Source organism: Condylostylus longicornis, unplaced genomic scaffold (genome assembly GCF_029603195.1).
Source record: "Condylostylus longicornis isolate FDR11 unplaced genomic scaffold, ASM2960319v2 ptg000101l, whole genome shotgun sequence".
Lineage (NCBI taxonomy): Eukaryota > Metazoa > Arthropoda > Insecta > Diptera > Dolichopodidae > Condylostylus > Condylostylus longicornis.
The window spans coordinates 288,153-314,617 of record NW_026578069.1 but is presented as its reverse complement, the minus strand read 5'-3'; the positions used below and the strand labels follow the sequence as shown (position 1 = coordinate 314,617).

At 24.5% G+C, this 26,465-nt stretch overlaps 1 protein-coding gene across 1 annotated transcript in view; it reads right to left on the bottom strand.

Annotated features, from left to right (window-relative positions):
- LOC129614131 (neuromodulin-like) overlaps positions 1 to 26,465 on the bottom strand; it is a 170,705-nt gene that overhangs the window by 81,489 nt on the left and 62,751 nt on the right. The window contains exons 2-4 of the mRNA XM_055528533.1: positions 13,038 to 13,178; positions 12,733 to 12,852; positions 3,677 to 3,853 (exon numbers count right to left, since the gene is read on the bottom strand). Of these exons, the coding sequence (XP_055384508.1) occupies positions 3,677 to 3,853; positions 12,733 to 12,852; positions 13,038 to 13,178 (438 nt within the window). The remainder of the gene's footprint in view (positions 1 to 3,676; positions 3,854 to 12,732; positions 12,853 to 13,037; positions 13,179 to 26,465) is intronic.

The window sequence follows — 26,465 nt, the reverse complement described above, 5'->3', positions numbered from 1 at the left end:
GTAAAATTTGGCAAAGTGTGATAATTTTAGTGAAGTATTGATGTTAATTCAAATAGAAAGGAATTTTGTTTTAATGAAATTAAAATTAAAAATATTCTAAAATTGTAAGAGAAAAACAATTTTTACTGTGGCAATAAAAGGATGAGGCCATGTAAAATTAAACTATGATTTATAAAAATTTTTGACTACATCTATAATTTATACAAATGACTCAGAAAAAAAATAAAAAAGAAGAGGTTCATATTACCTTGAACAGAATCTCAAATATTTTATGTTTTGCTCTTACAAAGTTCCAAATTTTAAAAATTATTGTTAAAATTATTGAAAAAAATTTTAAATTATGATTTTATTGAAATTTCATTTAAAATCCAAAAATTCTACTAATTTTTCGGAGAAATTACCAGAAACTGCCAGAGAAAAGACTATTTGTAATGTCGACTCCCTGGAAATTTTGAAGTTTTCAAAATTTACTAAAAAATTTTATACTGCGACAGTTGTATTTTATTAATGTTTTTTATTCTTGCTAATCTTTTAAAATTTCATCAATGTCGAACCATGAAATTTTTTATAAAATATGATAAGAATTTTTTCTTGAGAACTTTTGTCGCGATAACGTTGAAATTTGGAAATTATTTTTTAAGTTTTCATTTTTCCCATTTGAAAAATGTTTGAAATATCCGTAAAACTTTTCTCATTCTTTAAAATTTTGAGATGGAAAATAAATAAGCAAGATCTAGATAAATCATAAACTTTAATCAACTTTTTAATATTTTTCTTTTTCAACTTGAAAATTCAAAGAGTTTTGATATTTTTCTTTTGTTGAAAATTATTCAAACTTAGATTAACATTTTAGTCATAAATCTTTTAAATTTATATTTGCATCTATAGTGGAAAATAAGTGGAAAATAAGTGGAATTTTGAATGCAACAATACCAGAACAATTTTAAAAACAAATAAAAATTTTTTTATAAATTTTAATGATATTTTAATTTTTGTTTACCGAACATTTCAAAAAATATAAGTTCCTAAAATAACCATTTGACTTTTAAATTTAAAATATCAAAGTACATACACTATATGTGTTCATATACAGGGTGTTTCAAAAAAGTATACAATAAGATATACAATAATTGATTATAGGGCCAAAAATGGGTAAAACTTTTGTAGTGGCTTAGGTGCCAAATCTTAAGAATTTCCAAGTTACAGGAAATTTTAACGAACCTTCACGAAATTCCTACTTTTTCAGTTTGCTTACAATTTCCGTTCCGAAAAAAATGAGTTATTCAAACAAACAGTTTTGACCCTCTAACCAATGGTATATGTTGTTGTATACATTTCTGAATCACTCTGTATATATAAAGTTATGATTTTAAAAATAAATAATTAATTACACCTTGAGTTTACTAAAAAACTATTTAATTTCCCATTTGAAATTCTTAAAAAATAAAACGAAATTTTTGCATTTTATAATCTTAAATTAGATTGCAAAGTATACAAATTTAACGTAAAGCATTTATAAATCCCATTAAATGCCTTTTAAATTTAAATGATTCATTAGAATATTTTGTAAATTTCTTGACTACGATAGCACAAATTTTATTTCCCATAGAGTTTTTTAACTCAAGAAAAAGTAAAACCATAAAAAATGTGATAATAAGGTGACATAAAATGAAAATTGAAAAGCAGCATTATTGTCCTTTTTATGAGATATGATAATCTTAAGAGCACACATACTACAATATACAGCGAAAGGATATTTTGTGTAAAAATACATTATTCTTACAGATTTTTTAAACCACATTGAAATCATAATAAAATGTTTATAAGATATTCATTTTGTAGCCAATTAAAGATTTTATGATTCTCACAAAAATGGAAAACATATAAAATTTATTTAAATTTCACAAAAATGAGTTTTTTTTCAAAAGTACTAAAAATTTTTTTATCGCCTGAAATTGAAACCTGTAAGATAGAGACTATAACAGTGTAGTTGACATGCCAAAAACAATAATATGGTTTCGAAAAATCTAATCAACAAGATTTTCGAAAAAGTTCAGTGCAAGACTCATGAACAATTTGAGAAAAAACTTTAAATTTTTCATCTTAAATCATATAAGAAAAATGCGTACTAGGAGGACTTTAACTTGAAATTAAAATTTGTTTTTGAGGCAATGAGAGTGAGATAAAAAAAATATTAGAAAAACCTTTGAAATTCTCTTAATTCTCTTGCGAAAACTGACTAAAAATTTATGTTTTTTATAAGATTAAAATAAAATATGAAAGCTAAAGAAAAAAAAAATTAAAATTTTACTAATTCTAAATTTATTTTCAATATAGAAAAAGAAAGGGACCAAATATTTTCATAATCTTTTGGGAAAATAAACTAAAACTAAAAGGAATTGGATACACTATGAATATTCCTTAAATTAAGATATTCGAAAGGACAGAAAAACAAAAACAATAAACATATTTAGTATTTAAGATAAAATTGAAAGTCGAGTGTAAAAGAACCCAACCAAATTCTAATAGCATAGCAAAAGTAAGAGAGAGATAGTAAGGACTTATACACTTCTTTTTAATAAAACTGATTGTTATGCGTAAAATCTTGTTCTTTAAATAAACAATAAAATAATGTAAAACTTTTGGCGGCTCGCGAAAAAATAAATTAAGTTGGGTGAAGCCATTGGTTTGTAAAGTAGCACTTTTCACTTTAACAGTTGAAAATTCTGCTTTTAAAAATAAATACCAAAATATTTCCAAAAATTGCATACATTTAGGATAAGCATTGTAGGCAATCTTTGAAATTAAAAAAAAATTGAACATAATGGCCGAACTCATGGGTTAATTGTATAAGTTAAGAAAAATAATTACATTTCTTGTAAGCCTTCTGTATTTATAGAAATTTGGAAAAGCTTGCATTTTCGGAAATATATGGTGCCGAAAATTTGAATTTTCTAGAAATGTGATAACTCGAGAGAGAGGGTTAAGATGGAAGCAAATTTCTTCTAATAATATGAACTACTTATTTAAACTACCATTTTTTATTAGAACTATGAATCTATTATTTATTAGATTAAAAGAAAAGTTGTTAAAATTTCAGACTTCTAAAATCTGAGATCTAAAAAAAAAACAATATTAAAAATTTAGGAAAAACGGATTTTAGATAACGGTAAATTAGAATTCCAATGCCGCAGTAGAAGAAGTCAGCAATAACTTTCCTGCATTTGTAGCATTTGAAAAACATTTGTTTTGTTAAAATTATTTTGTTACAGTGGCGGACGGTGGGGAGGGGGGTGGTAGAAAAGTTATCTTCTAGGGAAATAAGAGTTTAGTAAAAATTCAGCTTTCTATCTTCAAGACCATAGAAGTTTTGTAAATGGATCCACGGCCGGGCGGACGAACAGAGGGAAATCAAAACCTCTTTTTTTCAAATTTTTTTAGGAAAAGTGCTAAAAAGCAGTCACATCTATGGTGTTTCTAAAAAATACGGCAATAAATTATGTAAAATTTTTACTATGCGCTTTTACTACAAAATCTGTAATCAAAACTTAGGCTTTAGAAGACTAAGAAACATTTCAATTTTAAAATTTATAAAATGAGACAACAAAAAAAAATTTTTTCCAAAAGTTTTATAAATTAATTTGTAAATTTGCTTATACAAAATAATTGGTCATACCTTTATCATTTGGATCAAATTCTGCCTCTAATTCTTCTTTAGTTGGTTCTGTTTCTGCTGATGGTGATGTTGCTGTATTACCAGACTCTTTTGTATTGCTTGATTCTGAATTATTTTTCATAGTTGCTCTGGTTTTATGACCACGAAATACTGCTTGAATTTTAACTGCTGCTTGTTCTAAATATTCGAAACAAAAAAAAAATATTTTATTAAAAAAAACTTGAAAGTAAAATTTTTTTATGAAAAGAATTTTTTCTTTTTTGATTTTAATGAAAAACAAATCCGAATTATGAAATTCAAGGAAAAGGAGTAATAAATACGGTAATAAAAAAAATAAGGAAAGAAAAAACAAAACGGAAGAGAAAATAATAGGAAAAGAAAAATGGTAAATTTTGTTTATGGTTATCTTAAAACCTTCATTTTTTTTTTTGTTTTATTAAAATTAACCTCAAATATTTGACTATTCCATTTTGGATGTCCAAAAATATGAATAGTGAATAATACCTAAAATAAAAATAATAATAATCATAAAATACAGAGCTAACAGTAAATGAAGAAACCTCCTAAGGATTATAATATCTCATTAGGGGCTAAAGGATAAAAATCTGATAAGAAAAAAAAAAAAAAAAAAAAATGGAAATTCAAAAAATTTTATATTTTCTTTTTTCCTTTTCCTTTACATGTTTGCAAAGTTTTTTTTTTTTTTTTTTTTTTTTGAGGATTAAATAATGTTTTTGATTTCTCTATATGCTTATTTTTTTCTTTTAAATTTGAAGGTCAAGTTTTTTTTGATTTTAGATTAATATTCGGTCATTAGTTCATGGTCAATCTTCATTAAGTAATGGGAATAGACAGTAAAATGAAAATTGCTAAGGGCAAAAGTTCAAACACGAAGTTTTTGAATTATTACAATCATTCCTCAAAAGAGAAATAGAGAGTTTGAACAATGTATTAAGTTCTCTGGTTCTGTTTACTCAGAGTCTGCTCTAATATTTTGTAAGATTTTGTATTGGCACAACAATATTGTTCGTGGATTTTGTTTGATGAGAATTTTTTGAAATAAGAAAGAGAACACCATTTTTTACACTTCCTTTTGAATCCACATTTTTACCAACGTTTAAACATCAGATACGTAAACACTGTCCTAAATTTTTAATTTTAATAATTTGATATTAACTGTTGAAACGTTGAAAATTTTTGAAAGATGACGCATTATAAGATTAGTTTTCTAAATCATCATAATTCTTTCATAATGGGTTCAGTCGTGTTACAAATCATAAATCTTACTTTAAAACGCCCCATATTCCATGAAAAAATAATTTTGAAAATATTTTTGATATACCAATCGATACTAGTGTTATTTTTTCTTCCGATGTGGCAAATTTTTTAAATTTTCTATTATTATTGAAATATTAAAATTTCCTAATATGGCATAATATTTTTTATATTATACAGATAAAATGATCTTCAATCATTATTTAATATTCGATTATAAAATGTGGAATTCAACAATATTTGTTAATTCCTGGAAAATTTTACAATTTTTTTCCTGCAGAGCACTGTGTATACATTGATGTGCATATTCCTATTAGATATTATAAAATATTTATGTACTTTTAATGGTAGAGGATGTATTAAATAAAATTTAACTAATTTCATACACGCAAAGAGTTTTAAAAGTAAAGATTAAAAGATTAAGAAAAAAAAAGAGAAAACGATTTTATTGTCTCAATAATTTTCTTTTCTTTTATTTTGTTAAATGGCTGATTAGTCAAGCAACTAAATTTAGTTTCATAATATTCTTATATTATAAAACTAAATTTAGTTGCTTGAATATTATATAAATATTAAATAATTATAATTTCGTAATGATATCATAATGAAATTTCATTAATTTTTAATTTTTAAAGAGTAAAAGAGTTTTGATAAACAAATCCCTTGAGAAATTAATCTGAACATTCTGAAATCTCTTTTGATTAAATATTATTATTTTGGTACTGAAAAATTTAATTATTCATAATATTTTTATATATGTATGTAGAATCACCATTATGTTAAAAATGTATAACAAAATAATGTGAACTTTAATATCGTAATTTTAGATCTGACCCTGTTTTAAAGGAAAAAAAATTTTTGGTATGCAAAATTAATTTGATTAAATTTTATCTTTGTTTTTTTCCATGGAATCCACCACACTCTAAAATTTTATACCTTATGTTAAGGTTAATAATTTTATATATAAACACTAAATTTTATTGGAACGTATAAAAAAACTATAATAAAAATATTGAAATTCTGGATTTGAAGTTAGAAAAGAACTCACGGTTAACATAAGAACAATAAGATCTTAACATTTTTCTTTGAATTTTCATTATTACGAGTATATTTAGATTATTACTTTATTCTTTCCTAACAGATTAAAATTTTTATATTTTATAAATCTGTTACAAATTTTCAATAAATTTTTAATGTGAATATCGCGTATTATTCAACAAGAATATTGTCGCATACACAATATCTAATAACGATCAACTATAATTTTTTCAAGTCTTTTATTATTTTACATTTTAAATGGAGTATTATGTTTCCAACTGTAGAATATTGAATTCTTGGCTTCATAATACATGAGATTAAATTTTAGTACTTCAGAGTGAATATTCACTGTAATTTAAAAAGAAAGAATTCCAATAAAATTTCTTAGAAAATGTGGTCAACTGTTTGTGAAAACATATTATTGTACACTGACGACTAGTTTGTAGAAGAAGATAGTTTGTAGAATGGAAATTAAGAAATTTTTTGACTCCATTTTGAATAACACCAAAAATCAACTTAATTACATTCAATTTCTTGACACAAATAATCCCAGACACAATATCGTAAAGTCATTCTTATACCGTCATAAAATCATGTAATACAGGAAAAGGTGAAAATAGTCATTATAAAAGACCAAAAGTTTTATACCTCATCGGTGCGTTACAATGTAATTTTATAAATGAAATTCTCAAAAAAAAAAAATGAACAACAAAAAAAAAATCATTAATATTTAATGTATTTTTGTTGTATAACACTTTCCAATTGTACTTTAACGCATAACTGTTATAAATGTTTACAAAAGAAAAAAAAATTATAAAACATAAGGAATATCAACCTGAAAAAGTAATGAAAGCAGCATGTACCAATATAACTTGCAAAAAAAACAAACAAAAACAATAATAATCTGTGTAAAAATATGATTAGCAATCAAAACATGAAAAACAAACTTCTTAACTTTATTTAGGCTCATCCCTTTTTATTTGGTTTTTTGACTCCCGATTCAATATGGAAAAAAATATCAAACAATGCCAGAAGGCACAAATATTTGTTACAAATTTTTTTTAAGTTTGAAATACAGGAGATTTCGGAATACGTGGAAGGAGTTGAAAGGGAAAAATTTAAAACTGGAGTGAGTGAAAAATTACTGAAAATTCTAACAAAAATGTTGTGTTCACAATGCCGTATTGTCGTTATGCTGTTTTTAAGTACAATTCGAAAATCAATGTTTGGTATTGATGCATCAATTCATACCTTAGCAAAATCAAATTTTAACACACTGTACACCCCTGTCATATTGAGCTGAAGAAAAGTTCAAAATTCGAATTGAAGTGGAAAAAAAAGTATCTGGGTTGTGTGCCTCGCATTAAGCCAAAGCCTTAATATCATTGATGTTTCAGTTTTTGGGTTCATTTATAAGAAAAATACATTCCTAGAACAGATCTTAAGTACTTAAAGGGCAAAATATAAATTTCGTAATTCATTGAGTTTACGCAAGACAAAAAAAAAAAACAAATTTATAACATCCGAGAAAATTACACACAATTTCATTTGTATAACTAAAATGAAATTTTTATTTTTCTACTCTTTTTTCACCCAACTTCACATCAATAACAATAATAATAAAAAAAGAAAAAGAAGGAAGTATGAAATCATTTCCAATTTAATTTTCACATAGCACAAAATATGAATTTTTTTTTGTCTTCTTTTTTTTTTATCGCAGGAGAAAAAGTTTTTATTTAATTTTCTTTGCTTTTTCATGTGTAAAATTGTTCAACTTTGGAAAGGAATAATGGCATACCACCCAATTTTCCTCAGGAATATTTTGACTAATATTACGATTTTAAATATAAGAACTTAGTATATAAAAAGAAGAAAAAGGCTTAGTCAATACATGTAAGAAATTTCCGAATTAAAATATTACGAATCTACATGAATTTAGAATGTAATGTATTAAGGAAATGAAATTCTAACGTCTAATGTTTAATTCAAATGAAATTAAAGTGAAATAAAAAATAAAAACCATTTTCTTTTTTGTTTTGTAATTCTTAAATGTCCTTTTTACGAGTAAATTTTATATTCGTATATAGAAATTTGATGTATACATGAAAATAAGGATATTACCTACTATACATATAAAAAATTACAAATTTTATTTATATTTTTTATTTCCAATTATATAGAATATGTCAAAGTATATGGAAAAATATTTTTCCTTTTATATTTAATAATTTTGAAATATGATAAAAAATTGTGGACAAAAAAATTTGCCTCAAATCTCTATTTAGCTTATAACACAAGAATTGTTTAAACATAGAAAAAAAAAAAACAGAATTTTTTCTTGGAAGATGAAAAGTTTTCCTATTCCTTAGGGGAATGAGAGTTTTTTACACAATTTTTTTTTTCTCTCAAGAAAAACTTAATTTGAAAGAGCAATAAAAAAATTCTGCTAATAATAGAGTTGCGTTTATTAATAATTTTCAAGGGAATTCTATTTGAGAAGAAAAAAAAAACTTTGAGTAAAATTTTGTAATTTTTTAAGAGAGGGAGAGAATTAAGTTGTTCGAAGAGAGAAAGGAATGCTACTGGCTTAGTAATAATTGCAAAGCGCTGAAACACTGCTTCTCTCACATTTTTTGAGGTAATTATGAAAAATATGCGTGCAATCGGAAATGTAATTTGTTGTACTGCCGATTAGACTGAAATGTTTTTAGCTAGTATAACTAGTTACATTTAATTCAAAACTTATTCGAAACATCTGCAAGTACAAAGAAATTTTTTTAAGATTATTATATTTATTATCTGCTCTTTTCTTTGCAAGAGTTTATCTCAAAATTTATCAATTTGGGCTGCAGATTTCTTCATAGTTTGTAGAAATAAATTGTGCTTTTTTTGCAGAACACTTCATATGAACGCATATTAAAAAAAAAACAAAAATATTTTTCTGTGTTTAAAGTAAAATTACCGCGGAATAAATATTTTTCTTTACGCGACAATGAATATTTACATGGAAAATTCTATTTATGGTCTCCTTTTCGACGAATACTCAAATACTCAATGTGTTCGTGGTGTACAACATTCAACAACACATTAAACTGACATTGTTTTTTTTTTGTTATTTTTTTTTTTAATTTACAGAAAAAATTCATTATTATTTTAATGTATTTGATGAAAAATTTAACCACTTCTTATTTTTTTTTTAATGGTAACGTTGAATATAAAATTTATGAATTGGCCACAATGATAAAAAACAAAAAAAAATTTTTTCAATCAGCTTAATGTTTAAAAAAAATAAAGTTGGGTCAAACCAATGGTTTGTATTGTAGCACTTTTCCCTTCAACAAGTGAAAATTCTGCTTTTAAATACAGTCTATGTATACCTATCACACTATAAAAATTATTTTCATTCATATACAAAACTATTACTAGGATTGCATATATTTAGGATGACGCATACTCGTATATGCAGTCTTTGAAATAAAGCAAAAATTAACATAAAAAGGGGTTAACATAATGCTCGATTTTAAGGGTTAATTGTGTGAGTTAAGAAAAATAATTATATTTTTTAGTGTCATGGAATTTACCGTTAGCTTTTTGAGTTTATAAAAATTTGGAAAAGCTTGCGGTTTCGGAAATATAGGGTGTCAAAAATTCAAATTTTACGATTTTCAAGAGGTGATAACTTGAGAGGGGGTGGGGATGAAAAAAAAATTTCTTCTAACGAAATGAACTACTTGTTAATGTCTAAAAGCCCCTAAAATTTCAAAGTTCTAGAATATAGGATCTAGAAGAAAAACGACATCAAAAATTTGGAAAAAAAGGACTTTAGATAACGGTAAATTTCAACGGCCATTTTGTTTTTCTAAAGTTTAACTATAGTATACTGCGCTAGGGGAAGCAAGCCGCTGCCTTTCTGCGTTTGCGAAATTTCAAAAATGCTTATGGTTTCATTGCAACAAATATTTAAAAAAGGCCACTTTTAGGGTTTTGGGGGGTTATAACTTCTAGAGGGGGGGAGATAGGTAAAAATTTTGTTCTACGAAAATAAGTTTCTAGTAAAGATCTATGTATATATAAAATTTCAGCTTTCTATCTTCAAGGGTGTAGAAGTTTTGTAAACAGACACACGGACAGACGGACGGACGGACGGACGGACGGACGGACGGACGGACGGACGGACGGACGGACGGACGGACGGACGGACGGACGGACGGACAGAGTGAAACTAATAAGCACTTTTTTCAAAAAATTTTTTGGAAAAGTGCTAAAAATTACGTTATTTATGTAATACGGTATTTACATGACCTAAATTTGGCCGTGACCCAGAATATATATATATATATATATATATAATTTTTTTTTGTGGAAAAAGGAAAAAATCCTAATATAAATTCAACAAAAGCAAATTGTCAATGCTATTTTTTTCGTTCTCTCTGTCAATATTTATCATTTAAATGGAAAAAATATCAAGAGAAAAAATAAAAATAACAAATTTTATTAATTATTTTAAAATTGCAATTAACAAATTTCCCTATTTTAATATAAAAATACAAAATCATTACAATTAATTAATTGGAATTTTTCGAAATGAAAAATTTTGTACAAGAACATTATTATTCATGTATTATTTTTGGAAATATTATGAAATTTCAAATTTAATTGGGAGTAAGATCGTCAAAGTAACCGTAAACGTCTTCTAAAGGAAAATGTCCAACAATTATAACAGATGTTTTTAAAAAAGAAATTATACACAAGAAGAAACTCAAAAAGCGTGGTACTTATCAATTAAGGCAAGCGAAATGAAAACTTTTTTAAAGGGTTTTCCTCAATCAACTAAAATCAATTGAAATCTTACAACCATGGAAGTAGAATTTTGAAAAGGAGATCCATCTTAAACTTAGTTTCGACAGTTATCAGATTCAATCGGTTCAGCACAGACTATTAGACTAGCTATTGAAGCTAGGAATTGACTCTTTTGCAGATCGTAATATTATGATATAAGAAATAGAAAATGGACCAAGAAGAATGAACCAAAGTGCTCAAACTATAAAAAACAGAAAATCTGAATTCTCAGAGCGTAATGTGTGATAATATGATAATATTTTCAATGTTACAGCACAAGGAGAGGAGAAAATATATAAAATTAATACGAAAGAAGCGAAAAGTAAACATGTGAATGAAAGATCACGTATTAAGACCGGCAGCAGATAAAGCATAGGCGATTGCTAGAAGAAGATTATTATATTAAACACTTCGTTTCAAGGGGGCTACATGGAAACACAAGTTTCAAGATGTCATGGCACTATATCCATCAGAGATATGACAATGGTTCAACTTTCACAAATTTAAACAAAAATAGAGTAATTTATGCATTAAGGAATGCTATTTAATTTGACACTTAGACAAAGAATATAGGTATTTAAAGAGTATTACTGGTTAAGGTGCTAATTAAATCAATTCTAGTGAAATTTTTCATACTCTTAAATGTTATAATTATAGTTTTTCATTCAAATTCTTTAATTTATCATTCAACTTACTTGAATTTTAGATATTATGATAATATCTTCTTTAGTGCCAAGAAGATGGCAATTAAATTTTATATTTATTTAATTTTTAAAGTGCTCGCTTTTTCCGCTTTGACTAATTAATTATGAAAAATTTATACTTATAATTAAAACTAATTTTATATAATAAATTTTTATAGGTATAATAAAAAAAAATTTTTTTTTAATCCTTTTTGAAAAAAAGTTGCCCTTTACGCTGGTTCAATTTTGTTTAGTTCATCATTTTTATTTTTTATATTCCTCTGCTTTTTATGACTTTGATTTGTTGTTTGCTTTCTTATTTCTGTATATTATAAAAAAAAAATAATTTTAAATTCAAAATTAAAATAAAATTTAAATATCACAATTGTTTTTATTTCTTTGTGAAAATTTCGTGTTTTACAATTTTTTTTTGTATTTACAATAAACTGCGCAGCGAAGTCAATTTTTTAATCAATTTTATTGCGAAATTTGGATTGTAATCAAATTGCTACAACATTAAATTCATGCCAATTTTCAAGCATTCGAAGAACGTTGAACGTAAGTGTATAACACTATGTAAGTGTAAGGAAGTGAAATAGGCTCTTCACAAATACAAACTTTGAACTGTTTTAAAACACAATTGCATTAAAATATTTGAAATGGGGTGTGTTAAATTTTATAAGAGGGCGTTTTGTGTCAACTATAAAAAATTTAATGACATTTCACAATGTGCTTCTCAATTCTGTGCAAATTAATCTCTCCATACAGCGAATTTAACATTTCTTTTTAAAGATAATTTCGCAAATTAAAGCATTTGATTGAAAATTTTTTCAACTTCTTCAATTTATTGAATAAGTACTTTCAACTTGAATATTATGTCATATTCTAAAGCATATTTTTCTTAACTTACATTTCTAATGAACAAAGCTAATAAAAATTTATAACATTAACCCCTCTAAATTCAGAGTGTTACAAACTATATGCTCATTTCATATAAAACACTAAGCCATGTGCAACATTTCATATATTTCATTTCATGACGCAAAACAAATTGCCATTAATGATGCTTTTCTTGTCATTGAAATAATAACAATATTCATTCATTTATTTATGTGCGTGCACTCATAATATTATTATATAGTGAAGATCTTATTATGGAAAGCATATTGCAAGAACAGTACAATATTTAAGTGAAACTATTCTGAGATAAAATTAGATTACGATAATTTTCCTCATCTTCGTTGTTTTTTAATTTATCATTATTATTTGCTTGCTTTTTCTCCTTTAATTCTGCTCTTGTTCGATGACCACGATATGATGCTTGAATTTTAGTGGCTGCTTCTAAACGTGTACAACCCAAAACACAAAACCAAGAGAAAAATATTTAATTTAATAAAATTCTTAGAGTATAAAACAAAAGAAAAAAAAAATTTTTTTTCAGTGCTTTCTTTAATAATCTTCTATTCAATAATTAAAAACAAATTCTATAATTGTGCTAATTTATGGAATTCTTTTTCCAATATTACTTTCAAGTTCTTCTGGATCTAAATCTTGAAAATTTTCAGAAACATTATTATTTGCGTTATTTGCTGAATTCATTTTCTCTTTCATTTCATTACGAGTTTTATGACCACGAAATGCTGCTTGTATTTTAACTGCTGCTTCCTCTATATTTGAATAGAGAAAAACAAAAACAAAAAAAAAAAACAAAATTTTTTTTTTCAATATTAATTATTTTTAATTATTTTATATGTTTAGAATTACACAGATAGTTTTGGCAACTTACTTTATTAAAAAAAAAATGTGACAAATGATTTTGTAAAATGATTTTTTATTTTTACAGCAATGATCAATATCTAGAGGTGATTCACAATATTCACAAACTTCTGATTTTGTAATGGCACTTCTATCACAAATCATCTGAAATTGTCAGTGATGCGTTTGCTTTTTCGTAATACTCTAAATAAGTGACGATTGCATTGCATAATTGAGTTTGATTATATTTATAACAATTCTTAGATATTTATGTAAGTGCATAATTTGAATAAACTGAGTACAAAATTCAATATAGTTTATTAACACTATTTTATTAACACAACAAAAGCCTTAAAAATTTTCCTTAATATTATAAAAGAATTGACAATTTTTAGTCACCAAATTTTAATTTAAAAAATTTTCCATATCATATTAAAATAATTTAAGCTTCTATTAACAAGAGAGTTCATACTATGCAAATAACTGCTAGAGTTGTCTACAATTATATGTTATACATGTTTTAATTGTCACTGAATTTTTAATGGCAGAAAGCTGCAATTTATGAATTAAACATTTTTTTTTTCGCATGCAACAAAAGATTGTTAATGACAATTCCAACAACGCAAATTTTTTTGTTTATTTTACTTTTGATTCAAACATGTTCCACACGCATTTCAAACATGTGCTACACTCATTTCAAACATGTGCCACACAATAGTATAGACAAAATGGCAAAAATAAACACTAAAGAAATTTTCTGCTTAATTTTTTTTTTTAACCAAAAATCAAAATTCTAGATATTGAATTATTTTTATTCTGTAATTTAATTGCTATTGGGCTTTTATAACAAAACATTTCATACGCAAACAAAAATTTTTCAAACAAACTCTAAGTAAGTATATTAAATTTTTGCTTTTCTATTTCTTACGAGGCAATTTTTTTTTTTTTATTTTCTAATATAATTCTGTTTTATTTTCAAATACGCTTTTTATTATTCAAGTAAAATACCAAATAAAAGCAACGGAACAAAAAAAACCTAGAAAACAATAATAAAGCTACTAAAAAGAGAAATCTTTTAACATTTTGGCTTCTTAAGGCGTTTATCTATACAAAGCTTGTAACAATTTTATTATTGAAGAAAACAAAAAATCAAAAGATAAGCAAGGAAAAATTTCGAAATAATTTTTAAACTTTTGATCTTCAAGAATTTCAATAAGAAAGAAAGAATTCAAAATAAAAATAAAGAAGGAAACGATTTGATAATAAATATGAGGCGTGAATCAATGAAGGCGTATTCAAAATACAAAACAGAAAAAAAAACTTTTCCATTTTTTTCATTTTAATGACGTACATTTACTTTTATGTGGAAATTCTTTCATAATATAATACACCTTTGCACAGCTCCCCTTCCTGCTTCCCTAGAATTTTCCCGTATTCATACCCAATTCTGACACCGCATGTATGTACATAAGTAGGTATACAAGTAAATGAATTGAAATTAAATTTCATTTGAATGTTTTGTTTTTTTGTTTGGAAAATAAAGTTAAAAATTTAAATTTCACTTAAATTCATGTTAAAAGTTTACCATTCATAAAAACAAAGTACATGAATTAAAAATAATATTTTACATTCACGTTATATACAAATATAAAATCACGTGTATAAGGTAGTTTGTTATCCTGTTAATCATACAATTTTTGTTCTGTAGAAAATCATTCCATTAAATTTGGTTATGAGTATTTAAAATCAATTCAATATCACACTAAATTTTAATTTCAAATTGTAATTAATTAATAAAATATTTATGAGCAATTTAAATTCTTCATTGATTCATTGGTATGATCAGAACTATCACAAATATACGTTTTGGTTCCAGTAACAATGTAAAATAATTTTTAAATCAAAGTAATAACAATTTGAGGTAATAACCATTTTGTAATTTTTTTACGATAATGATAATTATAATGTTATTGATTAAGACAATGAATTTTAATTTAAAATTGAGAGGGAGTATCATTTTCAAAATACACTCTTGCATCCACAATGTACTCCCTAACATGATATTATAATATTAATTTTCAATCATGTCACTTAAACATAAGCTAGTATTTAAAAAATCAAATTACGTTGGGAAGTTGAGATGCTTTACATGAAGCTTATTACATTAAGAGATTCAGCAATTTCTAGGGTAATGTAAATAAATGAGAAAATCACAATTACATTTGAGGCGCTAAGGACATTAGAGGCTTATCCAACATTTTTGCAAAAATTGAGTTATCGGCCTAAGGAACCGTTCTATATTTTCAAAATACTTATTTTGATCCTATTTTGGATAATAATTGATTTATAGCCGGAGTTTCTTTTAAATACTGCCGAATATCGATATTTTTGAACCTAAAATTTGCTTATAAAAGAATCACTATGTAAAGCCTGAAGAATTCTCATTTTCCGAAAAAAAATATTTTGGTTTTAGTAGAAAACATTTTTTTTTCTTATTTTCTTGTTTTAATATCCATATTAATTTTAATAAAGTGAAGAGAAAAAAAGAAAAAATCACATTTCAATAAAAATTTATTGACTCATTTGAAACAAGAAAGAAACTCCTCTCTTTTAGCTTGAAAACATTTTCTTTCTTTTGCGCTGCTCCTCTTCTCTTGTTTTTGGATTTTTAAGAATGATTTGAAGAAGAGACGAAAAATAAGTTCAATTCTTATTCATTACGAGTAGAACAAATATATATGTATATATATATATATATGTATACATACATAACAAAGCTTGTACATATTTTTTTAATTTTATAAATTCATTTATAAAACTTACGTCTTTTGTATAAATTTCATATTCTTTGTGTTAAACGAAAAAAAAGAAATTTCCTTTTTATCAAAAGACGTCTATAAAAATGAATCTAATATTCAAAAGTTATCTTTATAGAACACCCAAAATAATATTTTAATGTATTCATATAAAACACATACTTATTGCAATATGCTTACATATTTTAACATACACATTTAATGTGTGAAATAATAACAGCTATTAAATCAGCGGTTGTAAACCTATATTCGCGAAAACAGTAAATGCAAAAATAAAACGCACTTACAGAAACTCATTACACTTGAAAATTTCATTTGCTTATTTCAAGATGATTTTATTGAAATAAATTTAAAATGAATTGCTAATGAAAATTTTAAATAAATTAAATAAAATTTTAATTAATAATTAATTTTTAGCACTTTTCAAAAACAAAATTTTAAAAAAAAGTGCTTATTAGTTTTAATTTGTCTGTCCGTCCGTCCGTCCTTGGACATATTTACAAAACAACTACACCTTTGAAGATAAAAAGCTAAAATTTCATAAGTATAATAGTTCTTTACTAGAAATTTTAAAAAATGGAACGTTAAATTTTCCAAATATTTTGATATTATTTTTTTTCTAGATCTCCGGGTTTTAGGAGTCTGAAATTCTACCAACTATTAGACACTGATAAAAAATTATTGTAAAATTTTAGCCACCTTATATTTCCGAAACTGTAAGCTTTTCCAAATGTCTAGGAATGCCTTGCTATTACAAAATATAATTATTTTTCTTAACTCACCCAAATAACTCTTAAATTTGAGCATTATTTTAAGGCCTCCTTCAATTTTTTTGGTATATTGCAATGCATTCAACATTGCTCATCCTAAATTTATGCAATTTTTGAAATATATTCAATATATGAATGAAAGCAATTTTGACAATAGAAAAATTCAATTCAAACAAAACAAAACTCAAAAGTACTACACTTTTGAAAGGAAAGGTGCTAAATTACAAACCATTGAGTGATCAATCTTATTAAAATATTTATAACCCTATGACCATAATTTAAAATTAATATATTTTTGGAAATTTCAGGCAAATCAAGTTACTTAAGAATTTTGATTAGTTCTACAGCACGCATGTATATTTCAAATTTTTTGATCCTTTCTTTAAAAAAACTAAAAAACAAAGTTTTCAATCACTGTTCAAACGCAAAAAAAAAGTAATATTGTAATTGCAAGGACATGTGTTTTGTGTTAGATATCATGATACCAACATTATGGTTAATACAAAGAATAACAATGAAAAAAAAAACAAAAAAAAAATTTTTTTCTTAGTAACTGATTTCTTTCTCCTAATCAAGTTCGTTATTTTTCTTTTCACTTGTATGAATTCATTTCAAAGTTACATTATTAAATTTATGATTAAAAGAAAACAAAAATATTCGCACATTGTATATCCTGCGTCTCATGTATATAAGAAAATATTATTTTCCAAAATTTTGTATTTTGTTTTTCTTGTTCTATTCTGCAGAGGAATTGTGTATGTTAAAAGAGTTATTTTTCTTTTATTATTCTTTTATTTCTTCTTTTTTTATTCCAAATTTCTATATAAATTCATAAAGTCATTAAATTTAACGATTCCTTTTTTTTTGTTATATTAAATTATTTGAAAGGATTCTTTCTTCTATACAAAATAATATATAATATTGTATTGCTCTCCAATAATACAACAAACATATATACATTATATGTGTATGCGATCAAGTGAACATTTATGAGAACAATATAAATATATCGGGAATTATTTATTAGAAAATATCGAGATGAAAAAGTTTTCCATTTTTTACACTACGTTCTGATATACAATAGTTTTGAATGGATTAAAAATAAATTTAAGAATTTGTATATATATACGGGATTGGATATAGTCAAATTTGTGGCAATATTACATATTAACGATCCCACATAGTAACTAAGTACATAAAATTTTTATGTCTATACTTACTTATAAAAGTATATAAAAACAACAAATTGTAAAATAAATTAATTTATTTTAGTAGATTTAAAGTTCATGTAAATTTAGTAAATAATAGTGGCACGTTTTGGTTTTATTTCTGATTAAAATTAAATTGTTTGTGAGTGTCTTTTTTGTGTCAAGTGAGAAAGTTCAAATTTTTGTAAGCTTGAGTTGATTCGACATTCAATCTATAAGGTTTTTTTAATCACACTTTTGTGAAATTTCGAAAACTCATATCGTACAATCGAATCTAAATTAGAATTTTTGAAGAAAATTATATTTACAATATATTATTAGAGCTACCGCCAAAATACAAATTGTTTCCGGAATAAACCTTTAAGAATATAAGATCATAATGAATTAAAAGTGTGAATCGAACAATCGCAACCAAGCATACTGACTGTTATTACAGAGTGATCATAAAATTCACACACACATGCATGCTCAATTCACCAATTTTTTTACAGATATCAATAAAATGAACTGTGCTACACTATGAATCATTATACAATCTTCAATGTATGTACTTTAATTCCCCAATTTACCCTGATAATTTGTACTTTTTACACAGTTTTAAGTAATTATGTTTAAAATTCCCAATTCAAAAAATATTCTAACCTAAAAAGATTTAAACGATATTTCCCAAATAAAATTTCCCATAATATTAAATTTATAGCACATTAATAGGAAGAATTTACCAAAAATTTAATTTATTAAATTTTTCTTTTTTATTTCAAAGTAGAAAATAATTTTATTTTTAAATTTTAAATGACTCATACCGTGTATAGATTGTAGATTGTAGATTCTAAGGGAACTGAGTGGGGACAGGAGCATCCCCCCAAGCCACCGCAGCCATTTTTGACTTATTGTTTTTGACATACCGTGTATAACATTTTTACAAATATATTTTACCACAAATATGTGGGACAACATCAATGTATGTAATTTTTTTTTTTGGTATACAAGAGAAAATTGAAAAAAATGCTTATCTTGCAAAAAAAAAGAAAAAAAAAACAAGAAATATTCTCAAATCCCTTTATATTATTTCTTTAAATGCTTACATAATACATTTACATTACATGTCCAAAATCCAACATACCAATTTAAGTTGAATCAGTTTTATTACTCGGTCATTTAATAATAATAAACTTGTTCTATTAAACAAGATAACCAAAAAAAAAAAAAAACTAAAAGTAAAATAGACCAAATAAAATAAAAAGTTAAAGAAAATTGTATGTATAACATGTAGGAAACCACATAAAGACCTTGATACACTTTATAAAATTAAGATCCTTGAGTAAAGTTAAAAAAAATAATTCGACACATATATAAGTTAATGTTATATAATATGTATTATGTATATATATTGTAGTTATAAATTCAACTCCAGGACACTTTATTAAAATTTATATCTAAAATTTCAGAAACTCTTCAATAATTTAATTTAGTAATTTTCTTTAACAAGTTTTGAGTGTTAATAAATTAGTGGGTAATATTTAACATTGCTAAAATTTTATACCAAATTAAAATTACAAATAAATCCTTCTATTCTCAAATTTTAAATAATTTTTAATTTCGTAAATTCAACTTCAACACAATTTATCTTTAAAAAAAAATGTGCTAAAATATTACACATGTTGTTATGAACGTTATTGTAGGAACATCATACGATTCTAATTCAATATTTTCAAATGTCTATATAACAATTGAATTAGCACAAATTCATATACATATGTATACATATGTCATTGTATATACTGAAAATTTTTTCACTGAATGGTTTTCCAACCATTTCTCTTTGATTTGATCTCATTAGGTTTATAAAAAACAATTGAATGGCACATGTATAAGTCATTCAATCGAATACTAAAAAAAAAAAATAAAGTTCATTAATTTTTTTAAAATGTAATTTCCTTATTATATTATATTATTAAATAAAAAAGGATGTAGGAAATGAGTAGAACAGTAGTTATTTATTTTATATCTTCTTCTTCTTCTTCCAATGAGGCTACAAATCAGGATGAACTTAAGCCTTCTTCATAATCTGTCTCCAACTATTACGGTTCTTTGCGATAGTTTTCCAGTTTATGATTTCTAATTTTGCAATATCACTTTCAATATTTTCTTCCCATCGTCTTCGGGGTCTTCCTCTATTTCTATTTAACATTGGTTTTGCTTACATAATTTTAATTTGTGGTCTATTCGCGTTCATTCTAATTATTTATCTTATCCATCTTAAATGCTGCAGTTTACTGATTATATATATTCGCTCTTAAATAAATGATTGGGCTTTTTAAGTCATAAGTCTTTTCATTTGTTTTTCTTCTATATTCTCCCATTAAATTTACGAAACCGAAGATTTGTCTTAATATTTTTCGTTCGAATATTTTCAAATTGTTTTCTTCTGTTAGATTCAGAGTCCATACTTCGCAACCACATGTTACTACCGTACGACTAATGGTTTTATAAATTTAAATTTTAACTTGTCGAAATAGTAGTCTAGATTACATTAATTTTTTATTAACAAAATAGCATCTGTTGGAAATAAAATTCTCCACATTATTTATAAGCAAAATTCATGAAGATTTTAAAAAAAATTATTATTTAAAATGGAGTCTGATAATGAACATGTTTTTACTCCCATATAAAATGTAATTGAATACGTTTACATTCACCCTCAGTTAATCAAAAATAAAGAAACCCCCGAAATTCTTTCAAAAACAATTTAATCAATATTAAATCAACTTGATCACCTCCAACACATTTTCACTCCCCAATTGTTCCTCCAACAAAACCATCAAAATACAAAAACATCAATTTTTCATTTTTTGTTTTTTTGTCTTTGTTTTTTAAAAGACGTCACTCATATATCAAATCAATGATTTTTTTTTTTATAAAGTGAAATATGTGAAATAATTTATATAAAATTAAAAATTAATAATACAAAAATAAGTAGTTAGTAAAAATAAGAAAATTCGAAAATGTTATTTGAGATTTTTTGTTTTTTGAATAAAACAAAAACGTCACTTAATTTAACTTAAAAATTAAATTTTGAATACTTTGAAAATATTATTAATCCCCTCCAATTACAAATAAAGACTCGTATATAATATTATAGTTCCTAATAATTTATTTATCGTAAAATTGATTTCAAAAGCCAAACCCTGCAAGTAAGTATTAGTGATTTAAATACGTATTAATTTCGCAAATACATTCTGGATATATCTTTTAGTATTTTAATGAATGCGCAAAATGTAGGTCTTATTGTACTGAGGCTAAATCAACGATGCATTAAAATATTTTTTGATTATTAAAAATGTGCGAAAAATTATGGCACATTTTATATAAAAAAAATTGCATATATCTAGGCTAAGCAAATTTTCATGCAAAACATTTTATTAAATATCTAAATATTGGTATATATAAAATTTTGAAGTGGAAATAGTTTCGAGTCTCAAATTTTAGCATAAATTCAGTCCTTCATTAAGTTTTTTAAACTCTAAATTATTGAAATAAAATAGTTGCAATATTAAATTCAAAATAAAATTTTTCTGCTGTTTTAAAAATTTTAAAATTTGATCCCATTTATGGTATTGAAATGTATAAAATATAAAGATATATTCCAATTAAAAATAGGTTTTTTATTCGACGAATGTAATATTTGGAATTAAGAAGTGTTTATTTATAAAATATCGAAAGTATCATTCATCTAAAAAATTCTAAATGTAAAAATAATATTGCCTTTTAATAACCTCACTGATAAACTAGAATTAAAATTTTTTAAGTTTAATTATTTATGAATATTTACTAAAATGTATTCTCACACACATGCACATGAACTCATATTGACGCATTAATAAGGTTTCACAATTTTACTTTAATCAGGGTGACAAAAATTTTTTGCTTTTTATAAAAAAAAAAAACCAGATAAAGTGAAATGTAGAATGTAAGAAAGCTCAGAACTCAACAAACTGAGCAAAGATTGCAAACGTACGGTGAATTTATAACGTACTCTAGAAAAATTTTTCCGGCAAATATAAAGAGGGTATTCTGTTATTGATTTTTGATTGAAATTTTGAGCTCGTGTGATATGTACATAACGAGAGCAGGTATTCATTTATACAACCGTCAATATAATAATAATAAAAATATTTTTTATTTATATAATTTGGAATAACTTTATTTTTATATTATTATTTCCCTGATATTCTTGATATGATTTTATATTATTATGAATTAATTTAATGGAATTCAATTTTTGGGAGTTGATGAAAAGAGAGTTTTATTGCACATGGATTGTTTTATTAACAAAATTTTTCAACTACAGATAATGGAACTCTCTATTCAAAAAAAAACAAGAAATATGTTATACTCGTATCAACGAAGTTTGCTTACAACACAAAATATTTTTAAGAACATTAATAAAATCTAAATTTCCAATGACCTTCGTATAGTTTTTGTGAATGCAGTTTTTTCGACCTCCTAATAAAATAGGAGGTCAAAAAAACTGCATTCACAATTGTTGTTATAAACGGCGGTTCCCATATATAACAACAACACTAGATTGTTCTTGTGTGTTGTTCGTAACCCTGAATTGAAATATTATATCGTAAATTTTTATATGGGGCAAATCTGCCATTCTATATAAGCGCGCTACAAACATAAATCTACGTATGTAGACATTATCTATATACATATACATATGTATATTTTATTGAAAATAATTTATTTTAACAAAAAATTAATAATAATATGTTTTTGTTTTTTGAATAATATAATAATCAAAAAAACAACTAAAAAAAAACAAAAAAAAATTTTTTAAAATATTCCAAATTTTTTTATTTATTTTTATCATGGAATTAAAGTTTTTACTGTCATTTTACAAATATATTCCTCCTCACTTATAAAATGTATCAATACATATGTATGGATACAATAGTATTTAAACGAAAAATATTTGATTCTTTAACTTTCTTTTATTATTTAAATTCAGTATAACAGTCAAACTCCTCTAGTTTTTAGCAACGAACAATTTCGCCACATCGGCAGATCGAAATCTATTAAAAGTTTAACGCTATAGAAAATATGGTTCTCGTACCTTTAATACTACAACACTCTATTAAATTAATTCTTAACACTCAACCGAACGATGAATTTTTGATAAATTACGATACTAAAAATTTTAATTTAAAATATGGCATTAAATAACAAGATTGGTAAAATTTTCCTCATTTAACTGTAAATTATTAACATTGAGCATTTATTTATTTAGTTATACCGGTTATATATTCTCCAGTATTCTGTTATATAATCTCATTTTAATATATTAAAGAGAACTGTAAGTTTGACATTTTTTTTTTTCATTTTTTTATTGATTTATTTTTAGTTTTCTGTTACAACCATAATGTAATCAAATAATTATTATGTAGATAAAAATAATAGGTAGGTAGGCAGATAAGTACGCCTCCATCAATAAATTATATGTATAATGATATGGGCCGGAATAATGTCACTTTGACACTTATAATAATAAACACCAAAAATTACTTCTCAAACAAGGGAAAAAATGTAACAATAATAAAAAAGAAACTATATCGTAAAATTTTCAATGAATTTCGAATAAATTTTCATATATAATTTAAAAATATTAAAAAACAACCGAGAATATTTGTAAAAAAAAAACAAAAATCTGATGAGCCCAGTATATAACCGATCGCAGGTTATGAAAATTGCTTATAAACATTTATTTGATATTTTATGAAAGATAGAAGTTATACTTTTGTTACTGTACTTAGAATAGAAAAATAATGTTCGGGGAAATTGAACTACTTTCAGAAATCAGATATAGAATTTCAAAAAATTTTGTCAATTAGTTCCTGAGATATAATCAAATTTAACCAGACAGTCAAAATAAATTGTAAGTAAATTGGTTTATTATTCCTCTCTATATGAGCAACAACGCAATTACGGTCCCTATTAAAAGTTCACTTACTGACGTCGGATTGCCTCAAAAAAATATGTGATTTACTGTATTCTTAGGGAATTTTTATATAAAATTTCAAGAAAATATGCTGATTATTTTCTTAAATATAGTCAAAAACGTCAAATTCCATGGACCTGACATATCTCAAAAGTGAAGCCTGGAACTAAGTTCAAGTACAAATTTTTATGAAAATCTGTCCAGCTTGAAATACTGATCTGCACAGACGAACTACCACACATCTCTCTTAAAATAGGTTAACTCAACATGTGAAAATTGGTGCCATCACATAACCTTCCATAATGTATACAATACGGCCGGTAAAAATAAAGTTTTGTGGCATGTTAATGGTGCGCCGGAAATATAATGGAAATTAAAAATATTGAAATTTATAAACATTTTATGAAGTTTTCCCAAATCCCCTTTTTATTTATTTATAAGTTTTTGAATACGAAAGAACCTAAAAGTAGAATTTGTTACATAATTTATTAATATATAAGTTGCAAATTCAATATAGAAACAACACGTTTCTGCATAAAATTATATAAAAATTAAAATTCGAATTTAAATTTAATTTTTATCAATAACCCGATGTACCAGGGAGCGTTAACAATATTTCGTAATCATTTATACTTTAAAAATATTTGAATACTTTAAATTTATTTCCTGGCAGCTCAATTACTAAAAGAAATATTTTATTTTCATAAAAAATGGAAGTTCATAATTCACAAATCAAATAATAGAAAGAAAATAACCAAAAAACGAAATTATAAATCAAATTGGGTCTACTCATGACAACCGCCATTTTCTTAACATTATTAAAAAATCATTATATACAACTTGGTTTTCCCGCTGTAAATTTTTTTTTTGTTTTTCAATTTCATTTTAACTTACTTTTTGACTTTGATCTTGATAATTTATGTCAAAATTTACACACAATATTAGGGCGTGTTTTATTTCTTTTGATATAAATTTTAATTTTCTTTGTACATTCTCATACTGATATACCAGTATACTAATATGTATCTATGCTTGTTTTTCTATATATGTTGATGTATATAGGTATCTACATCAAAATTTTACAGTTGACTAATACTATAAAAAAATATTTCAAATTTTTTTCCATTATTTCTCTATGTGGTCCTAAAATAAAATTTAAAAAGAAAAGGTTATTATTATTTATGGTTCACGATTTTGTCTTTTGTCAAATGCTGTTAATGGAGGCCATCTTTTAAGTATATAATACTTTATATAAATTATAGAAGTAATCAATTAACTATATGACAAGCTATATAATAAATTTTTATGTTTTATAGAAAAGACTGTAATACATCAAGACTTTAACGTACAATAATTGAAACATACAGGAGGAAATTATTTTAAATTATAGTGAATATTTTTAAAATTAAATATTTCTAATAGAAGAAGTGTTTAAATCAATAAGGTTTCACAGGCATTTTAGCTAAATTGAAGGCGTTGGGCAGTATTAATAACTTTTAACATTAGAACAGATTCTGATATTTCATTTATTAATTCATATAATTCTTATACATAACAAGGAGACTGTGGTAAATTTTGAGTTTATTCAAGAATAATAGTGATCACAAGCGTGTTTGTTTAAGTAAAATCCAAAATTAAAACGAAACGAAAAAGATTTTTAAATTTTTAAAAATTTAATTCAATAAAATTTTAAATTAAATTTCAAGACTAGTTAAATAAATTAATAAATTTAATTTATCTCATTAAAAAATTCAACATGTGATTTATTGTACACAAATGATAAAAAATAAGAATTTTAATTTATGTCAATAATAATAATTCGATTAATTACTTAAGCTGTATTTATGATATTCCATTAAATTTTATTCAAAAATTAAGTAATATGCCAGAAAATTGTTCTATGTCTGAATAGAATTTTTTTATATTTTATATAACAACTTATGTAACATGGCATCTTTAATAAATATTGACTGTTTCCATAAGCAAACTGTAACATCAATACTTCCAAAGTTTTTGAAATACAAAAATATAATTAAAACCTTCCGTCTTAATTTATTGAATTTGTTATCATAATTTTATTAAGAGCCTTGTATTACTTATTCTATTTTAAATTCCAATGTTTTTTTTACAAGATAAAATCAAAAAAAATAAATTTTAGTCTCAATATATCACACTCTATTTGCTTTTTTCCTTTAATTTTCATTTTTTCATATCGTTTTCACCTTATTTAATATTATGTGATATAAAAAAAATATTTAACATTTCTTACCAGCATATAATACGAGTATTTGCATAGCATATACACATTTAACAAAAAAAAAACAAAATGAAGTATTTAGAGCAACCAATTAACCTTCAAGCTCTATATATTTTTAATAGCTATGTATAAAAAAGTGTTATA